The sequence below is a fragment of the Penicillium riverlandense genome (genome assembly GCF_028828495.1).
Source record: "Penicillium riverlandense strain IBT 135883 chromosome Unknown utg000001l_segment0_segment0, whole genome shotgun sequence".
Classification (NCBI taxonomy): domain Eukaryota; kingdom Fungi; phylum Ascomycota; class Eurotiomycetes; order Eurotiales; family Aspergillaceae; genus Penicillium; species Penicillium riverlandense.
The window spans coordinates 5,117,141-5,144,102 of NW_026643194.1; the positions used below are offsets into that span (position 1 = coordinate 5,117,141).

The following is a 26,962-nucleotide window of genomic DNA, read 5'->3' on the forward strand; positions in this document are numbered from 1 at the left end:
GTGATTTGTTTCTGCGTTGTAAGTTGCCAAGCATAAATTATACACTCCGGCAGGCACTAGTAGCGCACCATGTCAGGATACGAGGTTGATGGGCATGGAGGGGCACTCGGTGAATCACAGTAATGTGTTCAGCCAGTCATTTCAGATTCAGCAAAAAGGACTACGCCTTTCCGAACTCTAACCTTCCACTCCTGCTCGCTACTATGGTCACTGCGTCGACTCCACCAACTCCTTCCCAGTGTTGCTTACCTCCAGAATCGCCAAACCCATGAATACACCATATCCGATACGCGAAACGGGGCAAACCGACGGAGCATGCATCCAGATCGGCAGTCTCGTCCCGCTAAGCCCACCCGGCTGGATCGATGCTGGCAGGCACCTGCTCGCGGGACTCGAACTGGCCATCGAAGAGATCAACACTGCCGGCGGCATCTCCGGGAGGCCACTCAAACTGGTGGTCAGGGACACTGCGGCTGATGCCCAAAAGGTCGCCGCGGCCGTCGACGAACTGGCTGGCCTAGGCGTTGCCGCCTTAGCGGGTGAGTACCACAGCGTTGTTGCTCGCGCCGCCGCCGCCAGGGCCGATGCCGTTGGCCTGCCATACCTCTGTTCGTCTGCCGTTCTCGACGAACTCACAGAACAGCCGACAGACTGGGTTGCCCGCCTCGCGCCCGCGCAGTCCCACGGCTGGTGCACCTATGCCGACTTCCTTCTGGCCACGGGCCACAACAGCATCGCCATAGCTGCCGACCCGACGAGCATCTACTGGGCGTCTGGATGTCGCATCCTGCGGGAGTATCTCGCTACACGCGGCGGAACCGTCATCGAATTCGACATACGCGCGCTTACACCTATCGCCATATGCGACGAGCTCGTCCGGCGAGGTGGCTGCGCGACGGCACTCCTCCTCCTAGTCGGCCTGCCAGAGCCGGCGGTTGCGATCGTTAAGGCCGTTCGCCGCGATCAGCGCCTCTCCCGGCTCATGATGGGTGCTCCTGCCGGACAGCCCGAGTTGGCCGAATGGGCGAGGTTGCTTGGCGACGATGGCGCTGCGATCTCTTTCCTCCGTTACCTGCCCGAGCGGCTTAGTCCGCTGGGCGCACGCATCAAGGCCGTCCTGCGCGACAGGCTGGCTGAGACGCCCTCTTTCGTCGCCTTCGAAGGCTACGACACGATCACTGTCCTCGCCGACATGCTGCGTTCTCATGGCACTGACCGGACACGTACTGCTCCGTCTTGGTCACGCGTTGCCATCCAAGGCACCCGCGGTCATATCAGCTTCTCCCGCATCTCAGGCATCAATGTCTGGCAATGGATGTGGCCGCCAGTCCAAGTCGTCGATAGGGACCCTGCGCAACCCAACCGCTTCCGGATCCTTTACGTACCTGAGTGACAAAACTCATGGCTTGGCCGCGATGAGAAAATGTAGTCAACGATGAGGCCAGAACTTCTGATTCTATGTGATAGAAAGGATGCTATCGGAACAGCCGAGAACTCCACATGTAGAGTTGTGAGACATGGTTCGGGTCGGTGCTTTAGAGCCATTCTACCACACGCTCGCATACATAAAATAAAATATCAACTTCTCTTCCATATTTATATTCATAAGATTAACAACACGATAATAGCCAAAGTAGAGCTATGGATGCAATTGGCGCTATAGCCGTGATAGCACTGGCCCTGCTGTGCCTTCATCGCCGCAGGAGGCAGAGAAATAAACTTAGACCCGAAATAGGGGTTACTGAGCCGGCCGAGATGCATAGTTCAAGCAGCAAGCCCCCTCAAGAGCTTAGTGGAAGCCATGATCGCCAGGAATTAGAGGGAAACAGTTTGATGCGACCTGCAGAACTAGAAGGAGACGTCATGCTATAAAAGCGATGTGTTTTCTAGACTAAAAAGCCTCCCGTAAATTTAGAAATAGTGGATTATCGTTTATCTGATTCCGAATGTCGCTGTAAGAATAGAGAGCCATAGAAGGATCTACACGGCTGACTGGCCAAACCAGACGATGGTCAATTGTCGCGCCCAGTGATGATCTCTATCTAGGGACCAATAGGCCGAACGGCACATATCCAGGGCCGAGCGGCCGTGGTTGAAGGGCAGCGGTTCGAAGGACAAGGGCAGAAGTCAAATGAGTTTGGGTCAAGTTTTCCCCCTCCAGTTTGTCGATTGAGTCGAGAAGGGGCCCGGGTGAAAACTCTCGGGTTGGCCTTGGGAGCCGCCTGGAAAAAGGCACCTAAAAAGAGGTGATAGACGTTGCATCACAACTTAGCACCAGCAAGTTGAGACGCAGTACAAAAGTAGACGAAGTTTTGGCAAAAGCTGGGTCTATTACGAATCCATATTGCGCACTAGATTACAATGCCCAACAAAAACTGCCGGCTATCTTATTCCTTTATCCAGTCAAAGCATGGCCAGAATAGGATATACTAACAGCCTAACGCGCAACATAGCAGAAGCGATGCTGTCCGCATAGCCATGATCACGCATGTGGTAAGCACAATCTCTCACAAGGATCGGTGTGTAGCTGCAGTATGCAAGCAAGCAAGCATTGAACTAGACGAGTCCAGACCCCCACTACACTCGTCAGATCTACAAAGCATCTGCACAGATAATTTAAAATTCATATTAACCCCCGCTCTTCTCCAATTCGTCTTTGTCTCTTTCACTTCCTCAACGTAACATGTCTGCCAAAGATCTCACCGGTAAAGTCGCAGTCGGTACTCTTTCCCCCCACCACTCCATACTTCCTCTCTACCTCATCAACCTTCCCATAAGAAGCCGAAAAAAGAACTAACCAAGAAAGCAGTCACTGGCGCAAGCCGCGGCATCGGCGCAGGCATCGCCATAAAACTAAGCCAGCGTGGTGCTAACATCGCCATCAACTACGTCTCCGACGCCTCCGCCTCTGCCGCTGAGAGCGTCGCGGCGCAGATCCGCTCCGCCGGCGTGCGCGCCCTCGTCGTCCAGGCAGATGTCTCTGACGAGGCCGAGGTGCGCACTTTGTTCGAGACCGTAAACCGCGAATTCGGACGCCTGGATATCGTCGTTAGTAATGCTGGTATCGAATTCTTTGGTGATGTCGGCAGCGTTACCGGAGAGGATATCGATCGTGTCTTCGCGGTTAATGTTAAGGGGCAGTATTTTGTTGCGCAGGAAGCGTATAAGTATATGGCAGAGTATGGGCGCGTGATGCTGACTTCGTCGATTTCGGCAGTGAAGGTAGGGGTTTATCTACCATGCTCTCTCTCTCCTTCTCTCTTCTAACCGCTAATTGAAATGAACATAGGGCGTCGCCCGCCACGCCGTCTACGCCGCCTCCAAAGCAGCCGTGCAGGGCATGACAAAATGCCTAGCCGTGGACTTTGGAAAGCGCAATATCACAGTCAACTGCATTGCCGCCGGCGGCGTCAAGACGGACATGTATACGGAGATGGCGGGCAATTACGTTCCTGGCAGCGACAAGATGACGCCTGAGCAGATTGATGCCGCGATCGGCAAGTGGTCCCCTCTCGGCAGACCGGGCGAGATTGAGGATGTTGCGGGCGTGGTCTCGCTGATTGCTAGTCCGGAGTCCCAGTGGTTGACTGGGCAGACGTTCCAGGTTTCTGGGGGTGCGCACATGTCTTAGCTTTGGGCTGGTTCCTTGCTTCTTTTTGCGTCTGGGCTGTGTCTCTCTGTTTGAAGATGATCTTATTTGAAGCTACTTTTATCATATATTCATTTCCGGTTTTATGAATTAATGACTTGACTCAAGTATATGGCTGTTAGAGTGAAGAAGATCATTGTGGTATATATAAAAGACAGAACTGATCTTACAGAGATGGGCACAATATATACAAGAACATATCCATGCAAACATGAAATCCAACAGCAATGATATATAAACGTAGCTGCTATCATGTTTTCCCCAACGGCGAACTAATAAGCTGAGCATGCTGCTTACGCAGGGCAGAGGTATTCGAAATCGTGCCATCAGATGTAATGCGCCTCTCCAAACGACCCGGTACATCACCATTCGCAGTCTGAGCATCCTGGCTATATGTCTCGAGCGCCTCAAACACATGGCCGAACACCTGGCGATCGACGTCGGAAGCCCACAGGAAATCAAGATGCTCGTATTTCGGAATCGCCTTGGCGACTGTGCCGTGCGGTAGACCTCGCAACATCACGCCGATATCGACGAGGCTGTCGCTGCCGCCGTACAGCAGCACAATCGGGGTCTTGATGTTGCGGGTGGGGTATTTGACGGGCTTGTAGAAACGCTCGCTGGCAACGATGCTGAAGGGGGCGTGCAGTTCGTCGTCGTAGAACTGGAAGTTCTTGTTGCGGATGATCTGGAACCAGTGCACGACGGACTTGGTGCTCGTGAACGAGTACAGGTGTAGGTATGCGGCGATTTTCTGGGTGCGCTCGATGTTGGCGCATTTCCAGTTGAAGAGGGTTGATAGCGCTGTGTCGATGATTCGGACGTAGATGGGTGGATAGAGAATCGTCTGCCACATGGTGGTTGATGAGAGAATGCTGCGCCGACCGAAGAGCAAGAACAAGAAATTCGGGGATGCTTTCATGAGAGAATCGACGATGCGGTTTCGGAGACCCGATGGCGCCATGGCGGGTGCTAAGGCTACGAACACATCGATCTTTTGGTTGAGGAGTGGATGAATGGACAGCGCTGCGAATGCTTGTGCCGTGCCCTGCGAGAACCCGATGTACGATAGCGACGGCTGGCCCGTGACGTCAAGGATATGCTGGATGCTGTTGGGAATATCGTGAAAGGCAAACTGGTCCATGGAAAAATCCCAGAACTCGTTCGAGCCGGGCGAGGTGAACATTGATTTTTTGGCGTACTTATTGCCCCGATTGTTGCCCAGCCACACGTCGTAGCCCTTCTCCACGAGCTGGAAGGGCAGACAACGCTGTTCGTCGGTGAGGGCTACCCATACCTCACTGGACATGAGCAGGCCGTGGTGCAGGTATACGACTTTTTTGCTCAGCCCGCCCTGTCCGTGGTTGACGCGCAGCCCCTCCTCGCCTTTCCGGTATGCGAGTCGGTGGAGACCGAGGAGGTACCCGTCACCTGTCTGCACAATATGTTCTTCCGCCTCGTACCCAAACAGAGCGCACATATCAGTGAAATCAGAGGCCTCCGCGATTGAGGCAGCGAGAACCTCTTCTCGGGTGCGCTTATCGCGGGCTTCGGTGGATATGAAGTTGTTGAACAGCGCTTTGGACTGATCATAGCAGAACCGGATAACAGGCGTTGCTGGAGAGGGATTAGTAGAGTTATACAACAAGTAAGAGGTCACTCACGCAGGCAGAAGGTAATCAGATGAATGACTGTCTCGAGGAGAACGAGGACCAGCGACGCTGCGAGGGCCAGGTACTCGAACCTGTGCTGTGGTTAGTCTTATACTAACAGGGTAAATACGGGCTTCGGACCAGAAAAGGCGCCCAATGACGGGAACCCGCGCCATCTTGGATGCATGTAGGTATTTCGAGAGTTTAGAATGACAAGCAAGTGAGAAGGGAAAGAAAGTACATCAAACGACGTCACTGCCCAGAGCGGATTCATGTGACGCTTACCTCATCATCCGGGGAATTCACTTTTCTGTCCGAGTTTCTGTCTTTCTCGAATGTTGACAATCACACCAGCAACATGCCTAGCTCATGCAGGGATATTCGTGAGCCACGATCTACCCGACATCCATCCATGTTATCCACTAACTTCCCCCTGCTCTCCAGGCGAGGCGCTCGCGCAATGCCTCCAGGAATCCGACTGCATAATGGTCCAGCGGCACACCCCACGCGAATGCCTCAGCTCGCCGCTAGCCGAGGAGCTGCCGACAAAGTGCCAGCAGCTGAGCAAGGGATTGAGCGAGTGCAAGTGAGTTTGAGATTCCCAATCCCACAACCAACCCCCCATGTGGAGCCGGCGATTAACGAGGATCCAACCCCAACAGACGCGGCATGATCGATATGCGCAAGCGATTCCGCGGTAACCAGCCCATCGCCCTATCGAAGGAGTTGGAAGGAGGCAGCTCGGGCTCTGCCTCTGGGCAGCAGATGTATGCGGGCAAGCCGGCGTTTCAGTCGGTTAAGGAGCTTAATGGAGATGAGGTGCAGATGGATCCGGAGAAGACGAGAGGTCTTTAGATGTTGGGGTTTGAAGATAGAAGCTGGAGGAGGAATATTTGTTTTATTACTGGCATGGAATGGAGTTATGATCTTGCTTATATATTGGGAAGCGGCGTGACAATGACAATCGACTCTTTGAAATATAAGCCGAAGCCGTCCAGACCACTCACAACCTCGGATGGCGTTTGAGCAGCCAGGCAAACTTATCAGATGGAATCTACACAAAACAAGATACAAAGCAATTCACATCATCATTGCAAAACACGTCACTCCTAAATCTACTGCGTCTTCTTAAGCTGCGCCCCCTTAGACGCAGGCTCAGAGTAGAGCCAAACAATGACAAAGACCAAGAATCCTCCAATAACCGACCACAGACCCGCAATCCACACCCAGCCACCGCTGATAGCCCAGCTGCGCGGGTACTCGTCGTGGGCGAAGTGGCGCACCGTGACCTCGTGCTTCTCCTCGACGTTGGTCAGGAAGGGCCGCTTGTAGTTGACGCGGAAGGAGAAGATGCCGTGCTGGTCTGGCGTGACGAACTGCGTGCTGAATACCGTGCTCGTCTCGGTACGGCGCGTCGGCTGCAGGGAGAGCCGGTGGAAGGGCGATAGCATGGTGAACTCTAGCTGCAGGTCGTCGGCAGGGGGGATTTCGAAGGGAACCCATTTGTCGTAGACGTATTCTGAGAGTTCTATGCTGAAGAACTGGTGGATTGTTAGTATGGTGCGTTGTACAATGATACAGGAGTGACGTACAGTTTCGTTCTTGATCCGGTAGATCTTGGGGTTCAGCTCCGCGGGAGCCTCACCCTCCTTCGTAGCGAGGTGGTGCTCAATGGCTCCAACCTTGAGGACACCGGTTTCCTTGAAAGTCCAGGCGGTCAACTGCTTCGCGAAGTCGCGGTTGACCGTGGAGGTCTTCTTTCCACCGGGTGCCTTAACGGTAGCCGAGAACCACTTGTCCTCCAGCGCCTCCACGGAACCCAGGACGGCGAAGCGCGCCGAGTTGCGGGCTTGCATGACGGACACAGCGTTCAGCTGCGAGCCGGTCGCCTGGATATCCTCCGCGGCCGGAATCTCCTCCTTGGGGTTATAGCTGTAGGCGGTTGCCGGGGCATGAAGCACCGGCGCAACGAGGACACTGTCAGTGCCCAGAGTCTGAGGTGCGACGCGGGGGAGAGCCAGGATGCCCTCGCCATCGAAGAAGGGCTTGATGTCCGGACGCGGAGGTCCCGGACGAGGGAGCAGTAGGACATCGTGCTTCTCGGCGGCGGAGATGGTATCGTAGTTGAAGTGGTCGACGACGACGGCGGAGCGGTCCGGCGACAGGTGGATGTCGGCTTCCAATAGCAGCGAATTGATGGCGCTGGATGTGGAGGACTTGCCCGAGAGGGCGAGAAGGATGTTGCCGTCGGTGTTGAGGAACTCGAGGATGTTCTTCGGGGTCAACGCGGGGCCGAGGCCTGGTCATAATCCAGTCAATTGATGAATTCACTTAACCTAAGATCAGGAATCGCACCTTTCGACTTGGGAGGGAGGATGAGGAGGTGGTCATAAGCTCTCTCGCCATGTTGGAACAGGGAGAGGTCGTCGCTCTTGGGCGATTCGAAGGACAGATCATAGCCGCGACCTTGCAAGTGAGTTAGTAAGTGCACTGAGGACACCAGGGAAAACGCAGTACCTTCTAGGTCGGCCCACAGGGTCGAGTAGAGGCTCTTCTCGGCGGTGTCTTCCAGGACCACCAACAGGCGGCTGCCGGAGCTGCTCAGCGCATTTACCGCAGCCAACAAGCAGCCGAGAAAGAAAGCCAAACACCACCGCATCTTGGATCAATTCCGCACAGCGGAGCGGAATCCAGAACTGTGAAAGAGAGGAAAGACGTGGGGAGTGTGATGGGGATGATATGATGCACGATGTGTATAGTTAGAGAGGCGACGTGTTTAAGTGAACAGACGGAGTGCCAAGACTCTTCGCCGCTCTCCACCTCCGACTTCCAACTTCTTCATCTTCCTACTTCAACCCGCTCTTGTCCAGCACCACAACCACCACCACAACCACCACCACAACCACACCATCCAACTGCCAGCCCAGACACTTCCTCTTGGGTGTTTCCCTCGGGCGTTGATTTCTATTCTGCATCAATTCCTCTTCAATCCTCCTCCACATCTCCCCAGCAGCCGCCATGTCGACCCCTCTGTTCTGGTCTACCCCGATCCGCTACCTCCGCTGGGCCTCCCACGAGAAGCCCGCCATCTTCTATTCTCTGCTGATTGGATCCATGGGTCCCGTCGCGCTGGTGACTCTGCCCCCGCTCCGCCGGGCGCTCGGCGACGTGGACCCGGAGCCTATTCCCCTGTCATATCCCAGTAAGGACATCCCCTCAGAAGGTCGAGGGAGTATATGGCTAAATGACAATGTTTAATTTGTGCAGTTCCGAAGGGTCCGCGGGTCATTCCCTCGGGATATGAAGATAAATAAGGAGATGCTGTTGGAATACGATCGATGGTTGAATCCCCGGAGGTTATAGGGTGTCCTGACCTGACTGTTCCGATTCGGCGGGATTATCGGATGGATTGGACGGATATTGAAGGTTAACCTGCTGCCAGCACGACCAGGTGGGTTGTGTAAAGGTTTATCCGCGAGGGTTGGCCATTGAAAAGACTTGTTTTTTTTTTGTTTGAACCCGCCGCTTCTTCTGTGCTTAAGGAAGTGGTTTGATACCAATTACTGTTGTGCACGCGGGCGTCGAGGTGCACTACAGTGTACATGTATGTTACTATGCTTGAGAGATCAATAACCGACATTGTGTCGCTTTCCTATGTTCAACTTTGATCGAGGTGTGGATACGACCGCTCTGTATCGAGCTTCATGTTGCTCTGAGTTGTAATAGTGGGTTGACATACGAACCCTAAGACAAACAGTTCTACACAATCAGGACAAGAATCCACGGAGACAGACATCAAATTGCCAGAAGTGCCAGTCAAGAAAGCATCAACGCCGTATATGCTCATATCTACAAGGAGATCGCCCACAGCACTTAGCAAAAGTGCAAATAAAACGCTCCCCCCAAAAGTGAAAACCAACTAAGAACAGCACAGGCTCCACTCCCACGGAGATCAGAGGTAATAAAAAACGAAAACAAGCCGCTCCTTGTACACCGTCAAAACATCGACAAAAGAGGATCCGACCCGCGCTCAATCAAGGACGAGGTAGTATATCCGGTACTCATCATTAACGCAGAGGCAGTCACATAGAAAGAAAAAAAACCCACCCCTTTTCGGATCATTCAACAAACGACGCTCCTACTCCTTGCTGGCCGATTGCACGCAATGGGAATTCTGAAAATTAAGGGGAGGAATTCCATCCCCAGTAAGACCGAGACTCTGGATACAGAGTAAGGCCGACGATGACTCCAATGGGATCCGCAGTCCAGGGAAGAGATAGCAAGAGGATGGCATTCATGTATCCAAAGGATTGATTTGGGCCATTTCTCCTGACGAGTGGTGGATTGCGATCAAAACATCTCAGTGGGAAGATTCCTGGACGGGCAAAGAGCAATTTGGGTTGCAAAAGGTATGCAAGTATAGTCGACGAGTAAGAAAAATGCACGCGGTTGTCCAGGAAGAAAGAAGAAAAAAGTTGGTCGACATTTATCATCATGATTATGTTTTCCTTGAGCGGAGATGCTCAGTCCAGAGAGACAAAGAAGAAAGAAGCATCCAGTGGGCCACCAATGGAGGAGAAAAGGTAAAAACAGACCCCCCGGGAATCATCTTTTGGGCTATTCATCACCGCCGGCGATGCGGGTCTCTTTCTCTGGCAGCCTGTGGCCTACTGGTGCGATCGTATTCCGGCGTATATCTGGGCTCCATTCCTATCCGGGGATCCGGGGCAGATGTGGTAGGATACGGAATGCCAGATGTCACAGGGGAGGAGTAGTCCGACTCAGCCTCGTAGCCCGGACCCGGGCCCGGGTACCTGGGAGCAGTGTTTCGGTTACCCTCGTAGCCATAGCCCGTGGGAGTGTAGGTATAGGAAGAGTGCATCTCCGCGGCGGTCACCACGGGTTGGTTGGGCCCAGAATAGGAGACCTGTGGTGGAGGATAGGGATTTTGGCCTTGTCCGTATGGCGAGTGGGTCGAAGGGTATGAAGATGGAGCATTCGAGTATTGAGGAGGAGCATTCTGGTTTCCACTGTAGGGACTCTGGGCATAGGGATCCATGTAGGGCTGAGCGGGCGCCGCACTGAATGTGGGAGGCGAGGGCCCCGGTTGTTGGGGTTGGCGACCATCATGGATCGCCGCCCCGGCATAAGTTGCTGGAAGGGTGTTAGGAGGTGCATGAGTTACATTCATGTCTTGTGTGTAACTACCTCGCGGATAGCCTTGGTCAGCCCGACGCGACACGTCCGCCTCCCAGCGGGCGGAGTCGGCCTTTAGATCAGCAATCATCTCCTGGAGTTTGTGGTTAGATTTGGACGGTTAGTCGCGTGGCGCAGCACTCACAGAGGTGAGATTCCGATAAGCACGGATGAAGAACCCTTGGCGACCCTGTGGGATTGTCGTTCAGTTAGCTGCACCCGGTGGATACGACGAGAGAGAAAAGACGGACATTGTGGTTGCCAGGTCTCACGAGGGCATCGTTTCCAAGGTAGCGACAGATATCTGCTTGAATCACTTCTCGACTGATCCCGTCACCTGGGATAAAGTATTCATTCTGACGCTCCGGGCGTCCATCGTAGCGGCCTGTCATTATGGCTTTCCGAGGCAGATAGATCAAAGGTCCGGAATTAAAGGAATTAAGCCTCGGTGGGAGTTTTTCTCAGTGGCCAGCCAACAGGTAATAATCAATCCGGGACAATGGCAAGTATCCCGAGGATAGGTGGTTCCTTTTAGATCGACGAATGTACAGCAGGTCTCTATCGGGCGTTCCGCACAAGTTCAAAGCGACCAGTAACGACTTATAAAGCGGCAGAGCATCCACGGAAGAAAAAGTGGCCAGATAAAGTAATATTGAGTCCGTTGGGTAACAAAATGGGTCCCTCCTGTCCAGTGAGTTGTGGTAAATCCAGGGAGTCCACGATGGTAGTCCAAAATTGGGGGCGTTTATGTCCTGGGAGGAGAAAAGAGGGTTGACGAGTGCCCGACAGGTGCCTTGTGACGGAGCGACACGAGGTTGGGGGGTGCGAGAGGGGCGATCCGTCAGGGGAGAAGGGATTGGGGGGAGGGAAACAGGGGAGTCCTGACTGAGGGGAGAGAGAGGGAGAGGAGTGAAGAAAGGATGAGGGTGAGAAGAAGAAGAAGAAGAAAAGGAAGAGGGGACGGACGTAAGTGGGCTTGACTCTGTTTGGGTTGGGCTCTTCTTTGGGCTGGTGCCACGACTGGCTCTCCCCACTACTACTACTACTACTTACTGTCCAGGCCACGCTTGAATGCGTGCGACCTGTGGGTAGCCGCCAGTTGCGAGAATAAACCAGTCCTGATTCTGACCTATGATTATTATTCTGATCGACTGATGATGCCCACCATCGGGGATAATATTGAACGACTAACTACCCCACTACATACTGGGATATCCTCCTCGGTGGGCCAGCAGCAGCCTTTCCTCGATCTGCAACCAGGACCGAGCAAGGGCCAGCCGATGATCTGGCGGTGGCCAGCACCGCCGGAGTCGCCACACGCGGGTGAGGCCCCCGTTGGGCACAAATGCGTGCTTGGGCACGGACGCACTACTCTGGGGGGAAAAGTCTGGCTGGTCTGATCACGGTGGTGTGAAGATCTGACTCAGATGATTCTAGACCGTCCAAGTAACTACATGAACTTATCGTGCAACTCCTCCACGAAGTAGAAGATCGAGTCCCAAATAACGCTAACCCCATTAAGCTTGTCGCTTCCACGGTTCATAGCAACTGGACCCAGATCATCTCTCACCCAGCTTCCCTCACCTCACCTCCACTTCACCTCCCTTATCTACACCATGACCCGAGCATGTCAGACCCTACCGCGTCCCCGCCGACCCTGAATCCCTCACGTTACACATATCGCCAATTGCAACTACTGCGCCATGGCTCGACAGCGACTCCTCTCCGCATCATCGCGCACATCGATCTCGATGCCTTCTACGCGCAATGTGAGATGGTGCGCCTCGGCACCCCACGCGACACGCCCCTCGCCGTCCGCCAGTGGGAATCGCTGATTGCAATCAACTACCCGGCGCGCCCGTTCGGCATCACCCGCATGCTTTCGGCGGCAGAAGCCCGCAAGCTTTGTCCAACCATCGTTCTGCAGCATGTCGCAACCTTTCGGGAAGGTGAGGGCGGGCGCTGGGCGTACCGGGAGGACTCGTTCAGAAACATCAAAACAGACAAGGTGTCGCTGGATCCCTATCGGGCGGAATCTCGCAAGATCCTCCAAACCATGAAGGACGACCTGGCGACTTGGTCTGAAAATGGCCACACAAAAGGGCTCTCGGCCAGCGTGGAGAAGGCCAGCATCGATGAGGTGTTCATTGATCTATCCCCCCTGGTCTTTGGCGTCCTTCTGCAGCGATATCCCGAGCTCCGAGCAAGCTCCCAAGACGAGAACCGCGATGCTGAGCTGCCTCGTCCTCCGACCACGGCCGTGGAGTGGAACGAAGACTGCCTCATTGACCTGGACTCAAAAGAGACGGAGGAAGATGATCCGGACTGGGATGACATTGCCATGCGGATAGGATCGGAAATCGTCCGGTCTGTTCGCAAAGCCGTGTGGGAGAAGCTCAACTACACTTGCTCGGCGGGTGTGGCACGCAACAAGATGCTGGCGAAATTGGGGAGCGCGTGCAATAAACCGGACAAGCAAACTGTGGTGCGCAACCGGGCCGTGCAGATGTTCCTTGCGGGCTACAAGTTCACCCAGATTCGGATGCTTGGTGGGAAACTCGGCGATCAAATCAGGACTTTCTTTGGGACGGAGCAAGTGAGTGACCTTTTGAATGTTCCGCTCGACCAGCTGCGTGCCAAACTCGATGACCACACGGCAACCTGGTTGTATGGTACTATCCGCGGGGAGGACCGGAGCGAAGTCAATCCTCGGACTCAAATGAAGTCGATGTTGAGTGCCAAGTCATTTCGGCCAAGCATCAACTCGATCGACCAAGCGGAAAAATGGCTGCGGATCTTCGCGGCTGATATCTACGGCCGTCTCGTGGAGGACGGGGTGCTTGAAAATAGGCGCCGTCCGCGAGTCATCACGCTACATCACAGACTGGCGGCGCAGTCCCGATCGCGTCAGATGCCTATCCCGGCATCCAACGTGATCGACGAGGACCTGCTCTTTGAACTTGCCAAGACTTTGATGCGGCAAGTTGTCGCCGAGGCACAGGCATGGCCGTGTTCCAACCTTTCCCTGAGTGTGGGGAGCTTTGAGGATGGCGTCACCAAAAACAAGGCGATCGAGAGTTTCTTCCTGCGAGGGGCTCAAGCGAAATCATTGAGTCATGCAGGAGGACCTCGCGAGGCTGATGGCCTATCTGATCGGCCACCGGAGAAACGGAGGAAAGTCGGCGAGAATAATGGCATCGAGCGCTTTTTTGCAAAGCCTTCCCATCCCAGCGATGACTGTGCTACATCACCTAGAGGGACTCCCGAGCCGGAACAGCTCGATTCTACAAGTACAGCGGAGGTTCCTCCGCTATTTCCTTCGGAGGAAGGGATTGAGGATAGTCCAACGGCACAGTTTACCTGCCATCGATGCTCCCAAGTAATACCCGAACATGAGAGAGACGAGCACGAAGACTGGCATTTTGCCAAAGACCTGGCCAACCAGGACCGCGAAGAAGCGAGGGCTACGCAATCGCAATCGCAATCGCAATCGCGGATAGCTACGGCTCCCAACGCCCGAGGACGAGGTAGCAGGGGCAGTCGTGGTAAACCCGAGAAAGGGCAGAGGCGACTAGCTTTTCAGTGAGGAGCAAACTAGACTATATTGTTATAGACAAAGATATACACATATGCAGGCAAGATATGTTTGCCGGTCTTTCGTTGCGGGACCGCTCATTGAGACAGTCTCTGGTCCATATAGTTCTGCCTCCGAATTCTACGCAGATTACCCTCTAGCGCTGAGCAAAACCCTCGGAGAGCAGCCGGTCAGTGGTCAAAGCGAGCTAGTGCAAGAATTCCGGGCTCTCGCCAAACCCTTTGGAAGACAGATTTCTCGAGAGGGATTCGGTCTTGCTCACTAGGATCTCAATGCGAACAATGTCCTCGTGGATCCATCATTCAACATTCCCGCTATCATTGACTGCGACTCCGCTATGGCAGTTCCTGATGCTGCCCTCTAATGCATCCCGATTTTGCTAAGCATGGACTGCCCTGTCCCGGGAGCTATAAAAACAAATCCCGCTGAGATCAAAAGGCTCCAACTCTGTCAACGGTTTACTGCTGTCGTTGAAGCAGTCGGGCGTGAGAGAAACGACTGGGAAGGTTTCATTCCACCTAGAGGGGGCTTTTTTCTCCAAGGAAGCGGTGGCGTTTCGCCCGCTAGTTGCTGTTCAAACGAGGCAGGACTGGGTCAATGATATGTGGATACAAGGTTTGCGATGGTTGAGCGACCACAATGAGGCGGATGTTGCCCAGTTTTATCTAAGAGATTAGATGGCTTTATATGTGTAGAAGTGAAGGCAAAAGCTCCTCCGGTTCCACGTACGCTTTCCGATGTTGATCCATGGTCCAGATCTATAAACAGCTGAGTGACATCAGGGCGGGGTTGATCAGTTGGACTGCTCAGCCTCACTTTACTTTCGCTTCACTTGTCTCTCTGCCATCTTCTCTCTTGGTGTACATAAGGTGCCTTTTATTGATTCGAGGTTGACCCTCCGAAATCCCAGCTGGGACATTTGCACTCGCTTATCGCTCATCCACCCACTCACTCAACAACTGGTGATTGTCTTAGCCCAACCCAACCAACACCCCACCACCACAGCAGCAACCCAGCAGCGTACTCTCAGAACCCAATCAATGAACTTGCATCGCCCATCCACTTACATAAATCAACCCCCCCCCCAAAATGTCCCGCCGACCCCCGCCGAGGGAGTATTACTCCAGCGAAGAAGAGATCTACGAAGTCGACCGCTCCCGCGAACGAGAACGGGAGAGGCCTCCGCGCCCCCGTCGACGAGACCGAGACCGCATCATCGGAGATGATGTAGAGGTTGACGTAGACTACCACCGCCGACGCAGATCCTCGCCTCCGCTCGAGGACGACTTGGAGGAACGTCTCCGTCTTCGCGAGCGGGAGCCGCCGCGGCCGCGGCCAAGGCCACCGCGTGACTTCATGCGCGAGGCGCTCAGCAGTCCGCCGAGAGAACGAGAACGGGGCCCAATGGTTAGGAGGCGATCAAGAGAGGAGCTGGTTGAGGAGTTCTCGCCGGAGAGACCGAGGCCTGTTTCTCCCGCCCAGATGGAGAGGGAGATGGGGGAGAAGGTATATATTCGTCCACCTGGACCGCGGCGGAGGCCTCGACCTCGTTCCAGGGAGGTGGATGTGGATGAAGAGGTTCTTCTTGAGGAGACGGAGATATATAAGAGAGGTGGCGGGAGGAGGCGCCGCTCGACACAGGAGCTCGAGATTGAGGAAGATGATGTGGTTTTTCGGCATAGGGAGAGGGAGGGAGATCCTCGGCGTCGCTCGACACGGAAGCTTGAGATTGAGGATGACGATGTAATTCTTCGACGGAGGGAGGAAGGCGATCCTCGTCGTCGTGGATATGAGAGTGAAGAGGAGATTAGGATACGGGATCGCAAGAGCGGCGGTGGGAGGAGACACGACGACGAGAGTGATGAGGAGCTCTACATCCGCTCGTCGCGACCAAGACGCCCTCCTCCCCGCGAAGTGACGGAAGAGATAGTCATCCTCGGCGGCAGTGACGAGGAGAACAGACGAAGCAGTAGGAGACGTCGTGGAGAATTCATGTTCGAAGACGACGAGGTGGTTATTCGGCGCAAACCCGGGGAGCCACCCTACAGCAACCCTCGATTTGAGGATGATCAATTCCAGCCCATTCTGGCGAGATCGGACGATGACGACGATGAACTTGATCTTCCGAGTCGCCGGCCTCTACGCGATAGACCACGTCCTCGGCTTATAGATTCAGAAGATGATGAGGAGGCCATCTTGATGAGAAAATATGAGAAAGATAGAGCTCGGAGAGAAGGCAGGAGGGACGTTGATGTGGATATCCAGTGGAAGAGAGGTCGGGGGTCTGCTCGTGAACGGTCATCTTCCGTGGAACCTATCCGTGCGCCGCCGATTCATCAGGATGTGTTTACTCACCATCGACATATTGATCATGGTGAGACAATATCTGCTCTGAAATGGGGGTTTGCTGATGAACTACCAGGAATGAAAGCATCTCGCTCAGTTCGGGGATCGAGCCCCGAGTTTCGGTCTGGAAGAGGTAGACTTGAGGAATTGGATATACACCGTCGGTTAGTGCGAAGAGAGCACAGTGTGAAGTGAAGATGGTAACAGCTAACTAGATATAGAAGTACTAGAAATGGGGTTAGGTCCGAAGAGGACATTGTCCTAGAACGAGACAAAGAAGACTCGATTTCACCATCTGGTCGACCATCACCGGAGTTTCAAAACCCTTGGGAGCCCGACGAGACTTCATTCTCACGGCTCTCGAACAAATCCGTTGTCGACGAGAGCGAGTCGCTACTCGTTGGGCACTCCCAGAGTCGAGCAGGGAAAGCCCGAAGCGTGCGCGATATCGAAGAAGAAATGCCAATTCGCAGCAGCCGCAAGGAAGATATCGAGCCAATGAATGATACAACCGACGAATGGTCCGTCGTCCGTTCACCGTCGAAACCGGATTTGGTTGAGATGACCGGCGCTCTGACCTCTCGAGGAGACTCGGGACGGGGTTCAGAACGAGTTGCAGGCGTTGGACAGCAGGTTATGAATGTCAAAGACGAGAGAGACTCGCGCTGGACAGAGATTACTAAGAATCTAGTGGTGAGGGAGGCGATTGAGCGGATGGGATATGAGTATGAAGAGACGAGGATGTTCTACTATATCTTCTCGTACCTCGAACCGGTATGTCTTTCTCTTCTCTCACATCTCACGGCAGCTGAACTGACTCCTATCTCAATAGCGGGATATAGATGAGCTCGTTGACCTCTCTGATGAGATCCGTCAGGCTCGCCGGCGCCGCATTCGTGAGATTCATCGCGAGCGTGCTAGTCTGCCACCACCGTCTGCTTCACTGGACCGCCTCCCGCCGCGACCGCGCTTGCTGGAGGAGAAAAGGATACGGGAGCGCGATTGGGTTGTAGATGCGCCTCGAAGATGATCCTATTCCCAGTCGCGCCTGCCTTGTTTAGCCATGGGTACATGGCCGGACCTTGCTGATTGGGAAGCCTTTTACTCCTCCATCTACAGCGCCTTCTGTCTCTCTACACATGCCCGCAATCGGTCCGTAATGGTCACTATCACCCCGATGATGTCTCCTCTTATTGACACAAGCGGTGGACTAGTCCGCTCCATGCAGAGGACTTTGTCTGGCAGGAGAAGTCGGTCTTTGACAGCTGTCCGCATCACCGACGAGCTTTTCAACCTCCAAACACCACAGCGAGCAATCCTCATTCGGCAACTCAAAGAAACGCTAGTAGACCATCTTGTGCCAGCGCCGTTCTGGGCCTGCGTCCAGGTGTGCGATATCGCCAACCTCGAGTTCATCATCCTGCTTGCACAGCTGTCGGACAAGGCCATGTGGGTCGTCACAGACCTTTGCTGCGCCTTGCCGTACAAATGGATGCAGCGCCCATCCCCATGGAACGACCTCCGGACCGACCCAACAGAATCCGTCTTCGAGCCCCGCGGCACCTGTTTCAGGACTGCCCGCCTCGCGGCCAGAGAGCGAGACGGGCAAAGATGCGTCCTGACCGGCGCGCGCAACATCTACCAAGTCGCTCATATCTACCCAACCTATTTCGACGAAAAATCCTACGACTCGTCCTCGCCGACAATCTGGCAATTTGTGCGCTTCTTCTGGAACGCTGAGACCGCAGAGCGCTGGCACAATGCTGTCTACAATGATCCTCGCGACCCGGCGAAATCGCTGGATACCTGCGCCAACCTGATCTGCCTCCGAAACGACCTGCGCGCGGCTTGGGCGAATGGCCTATTTGCACTGCGTCCCGTTTCTCTGTCCCATGATGGCACATCCATGGAGGTGGAGTTCTACTGGCAGCCCAAACAATCGCACAAACCGTATGGATTGGTGGATATCGCCAAGGAACCTGGTTCATCGAAGGACATGTGCAGCGTCGATGACTTGAACGTTGTGCTTCCTACCAAAGAAAATGACACAACTGCCCTTCGTCCCATTGAGTCCGGCCACATGTTCACGCTGCGTACGGACGATCCGGTGAACCGCCCGCTTCCGAGCTACGACTTGCTCGAGATGCAGTGGCATCTCAACCGGATTGTGGGCATGTCTGCGGCGGCGGCACTCTTTCGTGAAGATGAGAATTCCGATGACGATGATGATGAGGAGGATGATGACAGTCGCACGGCAAAACCGCTTCTATCGCAGCAACGGCATGTGGTAGAGGATTGGATCCAGAAGAGCTCCACACTTGTTTGGGATCGAGCGGATGAAAAGGATTCATGGGCCACACATGAGAAAGAGAAAGAGAAAGGTACCAATTTGGACTATTTTTGAAACTTCCTTTCTTTCGGACGGTGATTTGTTCGGGGAATGACATGACATCGGAGATCCTATGCACAGTCCGACAACGGCCTTGAAGCCAGGGAGAGAGGCTATTGATGTCTTAGGCCAGCCACACCGGTCATCGATTGATATTTTTAGTCCTGGTGCTACTATTTCGGTGGCTCTTCAATGCATGGTTTTTCATTCTTCGTATTCCGGCACACAAATTAACTAAGAGGCTTTGCAAGCGACCATTCGAAGCCACCAAGCATTTACAAATGCTTCACTTCTTATGTCCCACCGGGCAAGACCAAACAGTAGTAGTGAAACTGCTGCCCCAATCCCTAAGGCAAATCCTCCGCGCTCCAGCCACTGTCGTATTCCCTTGAGCCATGTTTCACAAAAGGCTACACGGCAAGCCACTGTACCCACCGCTCTGCAGCATCTAGAACCAACTGCCGGCCCCGCCGACTTCCACAATTCTCGAAATTAGGGCCTGCGTAAACAGGATCTGGACCTGACAGCTGAAGTTAAGTTGCTTGAGATCGTCCATTAGCATATTCTAGGACCCTGCCCTTCGGCCGAAGATTTGAGATTCATCAATCCCTGCCTCCACGAATCCTTGGCTGCTATCGCACAGAGTCTGCTGTTTGGGTTGATCGTACTCCTCCTACATGAGTATGTACAAATGCCCCCTTCAAACATCGCCCCCAACCGTCAGCCCTGGGGGATTTAACTATGACGAGTGCGGATGTACAGCACTTAGTATACCCTGGGACTGACAGGGCGCGATCTTCATATGAAACGGTTGGGTGGCTGTACTACTCAACCTAGACAGTAATAGTGGCTGAGTGGGTAAGGGGTAATAATAAACATCATGGATCCTGCTGTCATCGAGGCCTCGAACAAGACGGTTGTTCCACCGAAGGTCGGTTCGTCGCCCTTGGCAATTTACCTTGTGGAGCCCCCATCCACTTTTTTTCATGTCTCCGACAATAATAATGAATGATGAATGGCGACTGCGATCCACGGCAGCCGGACAGTGATGATTTCACCATCTCTGGTTTGTTATTACTACGTAAAGTCTATTACAGTCAGCAACGTTGCTGTGTGCATACAAACTACCACTTGTAGCGAGCGGTGGCGGCGACCGACCGACTGAGCGGACTTGATAAGCTTCGGAAGCGAAAACAAGGCAATTGACTTGCGCTCCAGCTGTGCCTCGGTGGGGATTTATCCGGATTGACTTTTGCCCATCAGCGTCATGAACGGGGGGATTCTTCCGACCTGCCAAATCCGACCAGAGGGCCTGTCCGCGAGTCGAACGTCTCAGTGTCGTAGATCAATCACAGGTTAACCGAACGGGCGGCTCGAACATGTGCCTGCGGACGATGACCCCATCGTACATGAAAAGGGAGCTGTGCGCAATCTGCGGTTCCCGGTCAAGCTCCAGCCGTCATCCATGGTTGCCGGGCCACAATCGGGTGGTTGTGATTTGCGGGATGGGCAAGGGGTAGCCCAAACACATTCCTTGTCGTGGGAGCTTCTCCCTCTTGCCCTCTTGGTTGTGTGGCGTAAAAAAACAAATAAGCTGAGACAATAAGCGTCGGCGAGTCCACTGCCTATTGTATAATTACGTACGTCTAGTCGTTTTGTTAGTCCACCACGCTATCACCAGGCGAGGACCAATCAATGCGCCGCGGTGACCCGATCGGCGCGCCATCTTTGAACAATTGTTTCGGACAGATACGCCGCCCCCCTCTCAGTAGATCAAAGTATGGAGGGTTGCAGCGTGACAGCGTCGGGAATGTTGTGTTTCCTTGTCTCTGTGCGCCCGAGGGAGTCGGTCGACGCGTCGGTATGGTCCAGATGGGGGTTTTTTTGGGTCCAGTCGAATCGTGCACCAAGCCAAGCGCGGAGTAGTGATCCCGCACGATAGAGAAGGCCGCGGCCACAAGCTGTTTGTTCCGAAGATAGAGACGAGGGAGAGGAGAGTAGAAGCAGGAGTTGCCGTCGCAGTAGAGTAGATAGAAGAAGAATAATTATGGTTGGAGGGTTGTGATCGTAGGGTCTACAGCCAACTAACTCTACATACTCCGGGAAAACGGGTCCCGGGTTCTCTCGCTTCCCCTTCTCCTTCTCGTTCTCTCCTTCACCCAACCAACAACTTTCCCCTTCTCATTCTTCCCCTTCTTCCGTCTTCCTCACTACACACATCTCCCTCCTCCATCTCCCTCTCTTGACTTCTCGCTTCCCCTGTCGAGCATCTCCCCTGCTCGACTCTTCCTCCCCCCCCTTCCCCGACCGTCGCGAGGGAGACGGACGATGCGCCTGAGTTCCTAACGCCAGGACACGTTTTGTGAGGTTTCAAATAGTTGGGGGATCAGCAATCTGAAGACGACCGGCTGGGTTGAGTGACTTGGTACGGGAGAACCATCTGACCCATCGACTGGCTACCCGAACATTGGCTCATTGGTGATCGTCATTAGAACGGCCGACACACAAGCGAACAAATTTCGTCCACACTTCCCTCCACTACTATCGTCGATACGCCGTCTTCGGGCATTGAGTGACCCTCGTCAATTGGGGTGGTTGGGTCGACAAGTACCGGTTCCCGCAAGCCACCATGCACCTCTCGCTGTCGGTGTCCCTTGCGATCCTGCTGGCACGACCCTTCGTGTCGGCCGCATCCGATCTTGCCTATTGCTCCTCAGACAACACTGGATCCTCATTCTCAGCTGGTGCGTGATACGAAAGACAATGCTACGCACTTCTTGAACTGACCCCCCTGAGCAGTCAGCGATAACTTCCAGTCGAATGGAGCGTGTGAGACCACCTGCAAAAATTACGCCTTTGGTGTACTCCAGGGCAAGAAGTGCTGGTGCTCAAACGTAGCCCCATCTTCGAGCTCGACGTCAAAGACTTCGGACTGCGATACTTCGTGCCCCGGTTATCCCAATGACAGCTGCGGTAGCGCGGCCCAGGGGGTCTACGCCTATGTCGCCATCTCGGGCAACTCGCCAACCAGCACGGCAGGGGGATCTAGCAGTACTAGCTCGTCATCGGTAAGTGAACCTCTTTGGTCAATTTTGTTGAACATGCACGTTGGCCCTTCCGATTCCCGATCCCCCCTCACCCACCCCCCAGCCCCCATCCCTTGCCATGAGCGAGTTGCTGCTCTTTCGTGGACCTGTTATTTTAATAGCTGGGCTAGGCAAGGACATCCTCTCTCAGTGCCTCGACTACGTCGAGTTCGACTTTCACCGTACGCCATAACCAAAGTTGGAACTCAGCACGCTAACGTTTTGCTGCAGACAACCACCTCCGATCGCGTTGTCCAGACCACTTCTTCGAACGGCCAAGTGGTGACCATCACTGAAGTGGCTCCGACCCCCACAGCTAGTTCTAGTTCGTCCAACAGCAGCGGCGGCTCCAGCCTGAGCGGTGGCGCGATCGCGGGTATTGTGATTGGTGTCCTCGGTGGCCTTGCTCTTATTGCAGGCCTCGTAATCCTGGTCTTCTTTTACCGTCGTCGATCCCGCGCTGAGAGCCCCGCTCCTAGCCAGGACATGACCGACAACCGAACCAGTAGGGGTTCTAGCTTTATGCCGTCCGCGCAGTCGGGTAATGGGCGCCCAAACCAGTTCACGGATAACCGCTTGAGAACCGACGCTGTCGTCTACTCGCACGGTCGTCAAGACAGCAGCACATCGCTCCAGGACAATGAAGACTACTCGCGCCCAGTGCTTCGCGTGAGTGAATTGGAATTTCCCTGTTTTCTTTTCCTTGCTGACGTGCTTTCTAGCTCACTAACCCCGACTAATTCGAGGTTCGATTACTTGCAACCCCTTGATCATGGGCTATCGGACCCTCTCTCCCCTAATCCGCCGCGAATACGACAAAAGCCGTGTTATGATACCCATTTGTCACTTGAATCTTTCATTATCTCTGTTCTGTCGGGCAGCGCGACTTGAGAAGGGGGCCGTTAATTTCGTCCGAGGAATTCCCCAGCGGCAGTCGCAGAAGTGAAAGGGTGCCAGGATGTTCGGGGCCAATTTTGAGTCCCGTGGGAATAGGATGAGGTGGTGGACAGCTGCTGAGACGAGTTCATGAGCCAACAACATACATATTTTGCATACATATTACCGCGTGGGGTGCCATGGGTGCGCGCCTAACCACCCAAGTACATACAGTTCTTCTCTTTCCCCCTTTTTGCCATCTGTTTTACTCTAGTCGCCACATTTCTCCCTCTTGTATCGCATCAGCCATCCCGCTCTCGTCTCATCTCAATCCTTAATCCACATGCCCTGTCTATCATATTTATGTCGACGGTGCAGCGTTCCAAGCTCATTATTGTGTTCGATTGGAAGACTGTTAGTTACATACATAGTAAATCTTATCTGACCTCATCCGCCGGAAACCACGCTCCAGTAGGGCGGACTTCCTGCGCTCCTCGGGATTTGAGCCTGTATTGCTGCCATGTAGCAAGGGACCAAGGATAGATTGCTTGGACTGTTGGTCTCTGGCTCAGGCACGAGTTCATCCATTTGCGAGTGAGACTGTGAGCTTTCGACTCTGTCATCTTCCCGTCCTCTCTCCACCATCGTGATATTCGTTCCGTCAAATAATGGATCGCGAACATGGTCCTTGTAGGCAGGAGGTGGCTGCACTCCGTTCCCGCATAGAGTGTATAAGGAAGAGCCATTGGGTTTGCAGTCCGGCGCTGAACATATAGATATAGGAAACTTGGTGACAATCTATAGATACTCCCAGTCAGTACAATCACAAGCAACCCCAGTACAAACATCCTTGGAACATACCTCAGAGTAATGCCCATCAGAATTTAATAGCCTCACCCATATCTTCAACGTATGCGTAACATCAATAATACTCGTTCGGCTGCTGGGAAGACACTCGGGCGTAGACCTCGGAATCCAAATACGATGGGAGGAAGTAAGCCATTCTTCTTCGTGCGTCTGCGTCTCACTGACAACAGTATCCGTGTCCAACGACCACTCCCTAACCTCAGACTCATCCTCGCAGATAACGCGTTCCCTCGTGCGGCCGAGCACGGGATTGTTGTACAAATGGATTGAGTGCTTTTCTACCAGCTGCAGTTTCATGGTTTTAGGCTGGATCCCCTTCACCAGTGGCACGTAGCGGAAATCAAGCTTGATAGGCCCGCCCTTGTTGAATGTCTTCCCCGGCATGCTCATTTGGTAGATTAGTTTTTCTGGCCAGATGTTTTCGACGCTCTATGATATACAAAAGGTGGCTGTTAGATAGATCGAAATAAAGCCGCAGTGGCACAGGCAATATTTCTGTACGTACCTCTGGCTCAGGCAATGCGAGATGGCTCTGCGATCTTGACACGCTCATATTTCTGGATGTCGTGACACGGCCACTATGACCGCGGAATATCGTAGCCGTGAGGCCGTACTGAATATAACAATCTTCCAACCCTTCCACGCTAACTGGCATGCTTCTGTGCAGACTAACTGAGAACGGGAACTCGTAGTTTCCAGGTTCGAGGGTTGTCTGAGATGATCCCTTGGAGGCGTTCACGAAGCTCCATATTTGGCGGTAGAAGGGGATCTCTCGCCATGCTGCTCGTTTATGTTGTCCGTCTGGTGTCCTCCAGTCCCAGTTGACGTAGCGGACGCCCTTGGCGTGTAGTTTTATGTCTTTGACTGCGAGAGGCTTGTTCAGGCATAGGACGACTGTGCCGCTGAGGCGGCCGTAGGAGGTGCTTTCGCCGTAGCCTGGGAGGTATAGTGTGTTTTCGTCCAGTCTATCAGATTGATTAGTTAGTTAGTTTTTTGGAGTGAAAAGAATGTGCGAGTGAGGTAAGAGACAAAGGACAGACCTGATGTCAAAATAGGTAAGAGCATTTGGAGAATGGCGATTAGGGAATAAGCGCGAGACAATAGTCATCTTTAGCTAGCCGTATCGCTAAATATGAATAATGAGGAAGAAAAAGAAGAGCAGAATGGGTTGGTTGAGGCAATGATGTTTGCGTGTCACAAACCTCCCTTATTTTATACTCTGCTCACCGCACCCCAGTCTAGGGCTTACCAGTTCAGGCACATTCCGACCCCTGCCCCACCCCTGTGGGTAGTTCGCGGTTCAGAATATGGGACTAATCAGCCCTTGAATTCCGATCCTTGGGTCTCATTTGTTATTGACCATAGTCGCAAGGAGGAGGGATCCCTTGATAAGCCGGGCATATTTGGCGGAAACTTGCCTAATGTGGAACCCTTCCCGACCAGTATGAATACTATGGCTCCTGCTGCTAATGATGTAGGCGGGCTTGTCAATTTTGTTCACCGAGAAAAGAGTATATAGGACTTTTTTTTTTCGAATAGGTGACGGCATGAAATATAACAGGACGACTCGGGATTGCCGTTGGGCATCAGAGTGTCGTAGAATACTTTCCAGCTTTTTTTTTTCTCGGAAACTGTATAGATTGTAGATAAGCTCCAGCTCCAAGCATGCACTATCATGTATGAAAAGCTAATTTGAACATAATGATGTGCATATTGTTGCTTCGCAAAATTGGTGGTGTCGTCTCGTCCCCAGATTTGGTGATACATTTGGCTAGCCCCGCCATTCTGCTAACCTCGGGCATGACTCAGTGTTTTAGGCCCCCAGTTACTTTTCAAATATTAAAATCCCTGAAGGATTCCCATGGCTCCAGGCTTGCTGTCGCAATCAAAAGACATCGCTCTGAATTGGAACTCTACAACATCATCTATTCGTCGCATGCCTTCTGCCTGACCCCGCTCCCACTTTCTCGATATTAACCTGGCCTGCCTCGTCGACGACGATGGAGCATTTTCAGCACACGGCTCATATCGGAACCCACTCACTAAGCTACGCTTTGCGGGGCAAGAAAAGGTCACCTGGGGATCCCTTGGTGGTCATCATTGCTGGAATCACCTGCAGCGCATTGGAATGGAGCGCGGTATGTCGGCATCTTGAGGCCGAGATGTCAATTTTATTATACGAGCGATCGGGTTACGGACGCAGTGAGGAGTCGCCAAACGAGCCTGACTCCCTTACCGTTGTGGACGAGCTTAATCGTCTGCTGGTAGTTGCCGCCCTAGAGCCACCGTATCTTGTTGTGGGCCACAGCTGGGGCGGTATTCTCTCTCGAGAATTTATTGCTGCGCGACCGGTTGAGGATATCTGTGGGCTTGTCATGGTGGACCCTGTACAGGAACGCATGCGATTTGAGATCTGGCCAGACCCCAGCATTGAAGCCGTCACAGAAGGACTAGACTACATGGAAGTGGTTGGACTGACAAAAAGCTACAAATTGTCAGAGTCGGAATGGACCGATCTTATGGCAGAGGAAGCTAGCGAGAAACACACTCGGCAGGCAGCTCGAGAGATGCCATATTTGCAAGTCAGCCGCGCTGTAATTGCAAAGAAGCAGCAATTAATTCCTGGCCAAAATGTGTTAAAGGGAAAGCCAGTTTCCGTGCTCATGGGTAACTCGAAACGTGATGTTGAGCGTCTATACAAAGCGGGCGTGGACAAAGGACAAGGAACAGAAGCCCAGCGAGCGAGGTGTCGTGAATACTTGGAGCAGTGGGATCAGACCGAGGAAGACTGTCAACGGGAGCTGCTTCATCTATCGACCACGACACGCTTCACGACAGCAACGCTGAGTGGCCATAATGTCCAGATCACGGAGCCAGAACGCATTGCAGATGAGATTCGTTGGGTGTTACAGAATGGCAATCCCTAACAAACTGAATCTCTCTCAATGACAAGTTAGTCGACATATCTCAATGTTACTTGAAGCAGCTGTGTCCTTGTCAACATCTTTCACCTCAATTTTTGTGAATGGTAGCTTACATGTGGTTGAACGAACTTCCGCCACAGTTGTGCGTTTTCGGAAGATGGCATTTCTGACACGTAGGAGAGATGTCGGCTATATTGGTAAATCTGGCTTATACACTCAATATTCGTAAAAGAGTACGACTTTGGTCTTATCTAACTAGCTTCTTGCTATTGATACTAGCGAGTGAAAGCTTGGATGGATGTCCGATAGCGTGGCTACTACACCCGTAATAATAGTGACGGTAAATCTGCTGCCTCAGGTAGCGATCGACTTTGAGACCATG

General features: G+C 53.3%; 13 protein-coding genes across 13 annotated transcripts; 9 read left to right on the forward strand and 4 right to left on the reverse strand.

Annotated features, from left to right (window-relative positions):
* Positions 1-268: 268 nt before the first annotated feature.
* N7474_002069 (ABC transporter substrate-binding protein) lies at positions 269-1,393 on the forward strand (the record flags this gene model as incomplete). Its single annotated transcript, XM_057193484.1, has 1 exon — positions 269-1,393. One exon carries the CDS (start codon positions 269-271, stop codon positions 1,391-1,393), a length of 1,125 nt encoding a protein of 374 aa, XP_057058437.1.
* A 1,290-nt stretch (positions 1,394-2,683) lies between these two features.
* On the forward strand, positions 2,684-3,631 carry N7474_002070 (uncharacterized protein; the record flags this gene model as incomplete). The annotated part of the gene is made up of 3 exons (XM_057193485.1): positions 2,684-2,720; positions 2,810-3,222; positions 3,290-3,631. The coding sequence occupies 3 exons, from the start codon at positions 2,684-2,686 to the stop codon at positions 3,629-3,631; spliced, it is 792 nt and encodes a 263-aa protein (XP_057058438.1).
* A 268-nt stretch (positions 3,632-3,899) lies between these two features.
* On the reverse strand, positions 3,900-5,477 carry N7474_002071 (sterol esterase; the record flags this gene model as incomplete). The annotated part of the gene is made up of 2 exons (XM_057193486.1): positions 3,900-5,266; positions 5,432-5,477. 2 exons carry the CDS (start codon positions 5,475-5,477, stop codon positions 3,900-3,902), a joined length of 1,413 nt encoding a protein of 470 aa, XP_057058439.1.
* Positions 5,478-5,750: 273 nt separating this feature from the next.
* Positions 5,751-6,156, forward strand: N7474_002072 (PET191 family protein; the record flags this gene model as incomplete). The annotated part of the gene is made up of 2 exons (XM_057193487.1): positions 5,751-5,887; positions 5,964-6,156. Coding segments are annotated over 2 exons (330 nt in total), but the record flags the coding sequence as incomplete, so codon positions are not given.
* A 260-nt stretch (positions 6,157-6,416) lies between these two features.
* Positions 6,417-7,960, reverse strand: N7474_002073 (dolichyl-diphosphooligosaccharide-protein glycotransferase; the record flags this gene model as incomplete). Its single annotated transcript, XM_057193488.1, has 4 exons — positions 6,417-6,842; positions 6,894-7,600; positions 7,657-7,767; positions 7,819-7,960. The coding sequence occupies 4 exons, from the start codon at positions 7,958-7,960 to the stop codon at positions 6,417-6,419; spliced, it is 1,386 nt and encodes a 461-aa protein (XP_057058441.1).
* Positions 7,961-8,319: 359 nt separating this feature from the next.
* On the forward strand, positions 8,320-8,615 carry N7474_002074 (NADH:ubiquinone oxidoreductase subunit NDUFA3; the record flags this gene model as incomplete). Its single annotated transcript, XM_057193489.1, has 2 exons — positions 8,320-8,503; positions 8,569-8,615. 2 exons carry the CDS (start codon positions 8,320-8,322, stop codon positions 8,613-8,615), a joined length of 231 nt encoding a protein of 76 aa, XP_057058442.1.
* Positions 8,616-9,925: 1,310 nt separating this feature from the next.
* Positions 9,926-10,889, reverse strand: N7474_002075 (putative transcription factor RfeG; the record flags this gene model as incomplete). Its single annotated transcript, XM_057193490.1, has 3 exons — positions 9,926-10,591; positions 10,643-10,687; positions 10,749-10,889. The coding sequence occupies 3 exons, from the start codon at positions 10,887-10,889 to the stop codon at positions 9,926-9,928; spliced, it is 852 nt and encodes a 283-aa protein (XP_057058443.1).
* Positions 10,890-12,124: 1,235 nt separating this feature from the next.
* Positions 12,125-14,083, forward strand: N7474_002076 (DNA-directed DNA polymerase eta; the record flags this gene model as incomplete). The annotated part of the gene is made up of 1 exon (XM_057193491.1): positions 12,125-14,083. One exon carries the CDS (start codon positions 12,125-12,127, stop codon positions 14,081-14,083), a length of 1,959 nt encoding a protein of 652 aa, XP_057058444.1.
* Positions 14,084-15,181: 1,098 nt separating this feature from the next.
* N7474_002077 (uncharacterized protein) lies at positions 15,182-17,468 on the forward strand (the record flags this gene model as incomplete). Its single annotated transcript, XM_057193492.1, has 3 exons — positions 15,182-16,602; positions 16,660-17,212; positions 17,271-17,468. 3 exons carry the CDS (start codon positions 15,182-15,184, stop codon positions 17,466-17,468), a joined length of 2,172 nt encoding a protein of 723 aa, XP_057058445.1.
* Positions 17,469-17,597: 129 nt separating this feature from the next.
* Positions 17,598-18,842, forward strand: N7474_002078 (HNH endonuclease signature motif containing protein; the record flags this gene model as incomplete). Its single annotated transcript, XM_057193493.1, has 1 exon — positions 17,598-18,842. One exon carries the CDS (start codon positions 17,598-17,600, stop codon positions 18,840-18,842), a length of 1,245 nt encoding a protein of 414 aa, XP_057058446.1.
* Positions 18,843-21,456: 2,614 nt separating this feature from the next.
* N7474_002079 (Carbohydrate-binding WSC subgroup) lies at positions 21,457-22,653 on the forward strand (the record flags this gene model as incomplete). Its single annotated transcript, XM_057193494.1, has 4 exons — positions 21,457-21,571; positions 21,627-21,895; positions 22,145-22,582; positions 22,636-22,653. The coding sequence occupies 4 exons, from the start codon at positions 21,457-21,459 to the stop codon at positions 22,651-22,653; spliced, it is 840 nt and encodes a 279-aa protein (XP_057058447.1).
* A 583-nt stretch (positions 22,654-23,236) lies between these two features.
* On the reverse strand, positions 23,237-24,764 carry N7474_002080 (arrestin family protein; the record flags this gene model as incomplete). Its single annotated transcript, XM_057193495.1, has 4 exons — positions 23,237-23,587; positions 23,651-24,085; positions 24,162-24,621; positions 24,697-24,764. The coding sequence occupies 4 exons, from the start codon at positions 24,762-24,764 to the stop codon at positions 23,237-23,239; spliced, it is 1,314 nt and encodes a 437-aa protein (XP_057058448.1).
* An 892-nt stretch (positions 24,765-25,656) lies between these two features.
* N7474_002081 (alpha/beta fold hydrolase) lies at positions 25,657-26,583 on the forward strand (the record flags this gene model as incomplete). The annotated part of the gene is made up of 1 exon (XM_057193496.1): positions 25,657-26,583. One exon carries the CDS (start codon positions 25,657-25,659, stop codon positions 26,581-26,583), a length of 927 nt encoding a protein of 308 aa, XP_057058449.1.
* Positions 26,584-26,962: the final 379 nt, after the last annotated feature.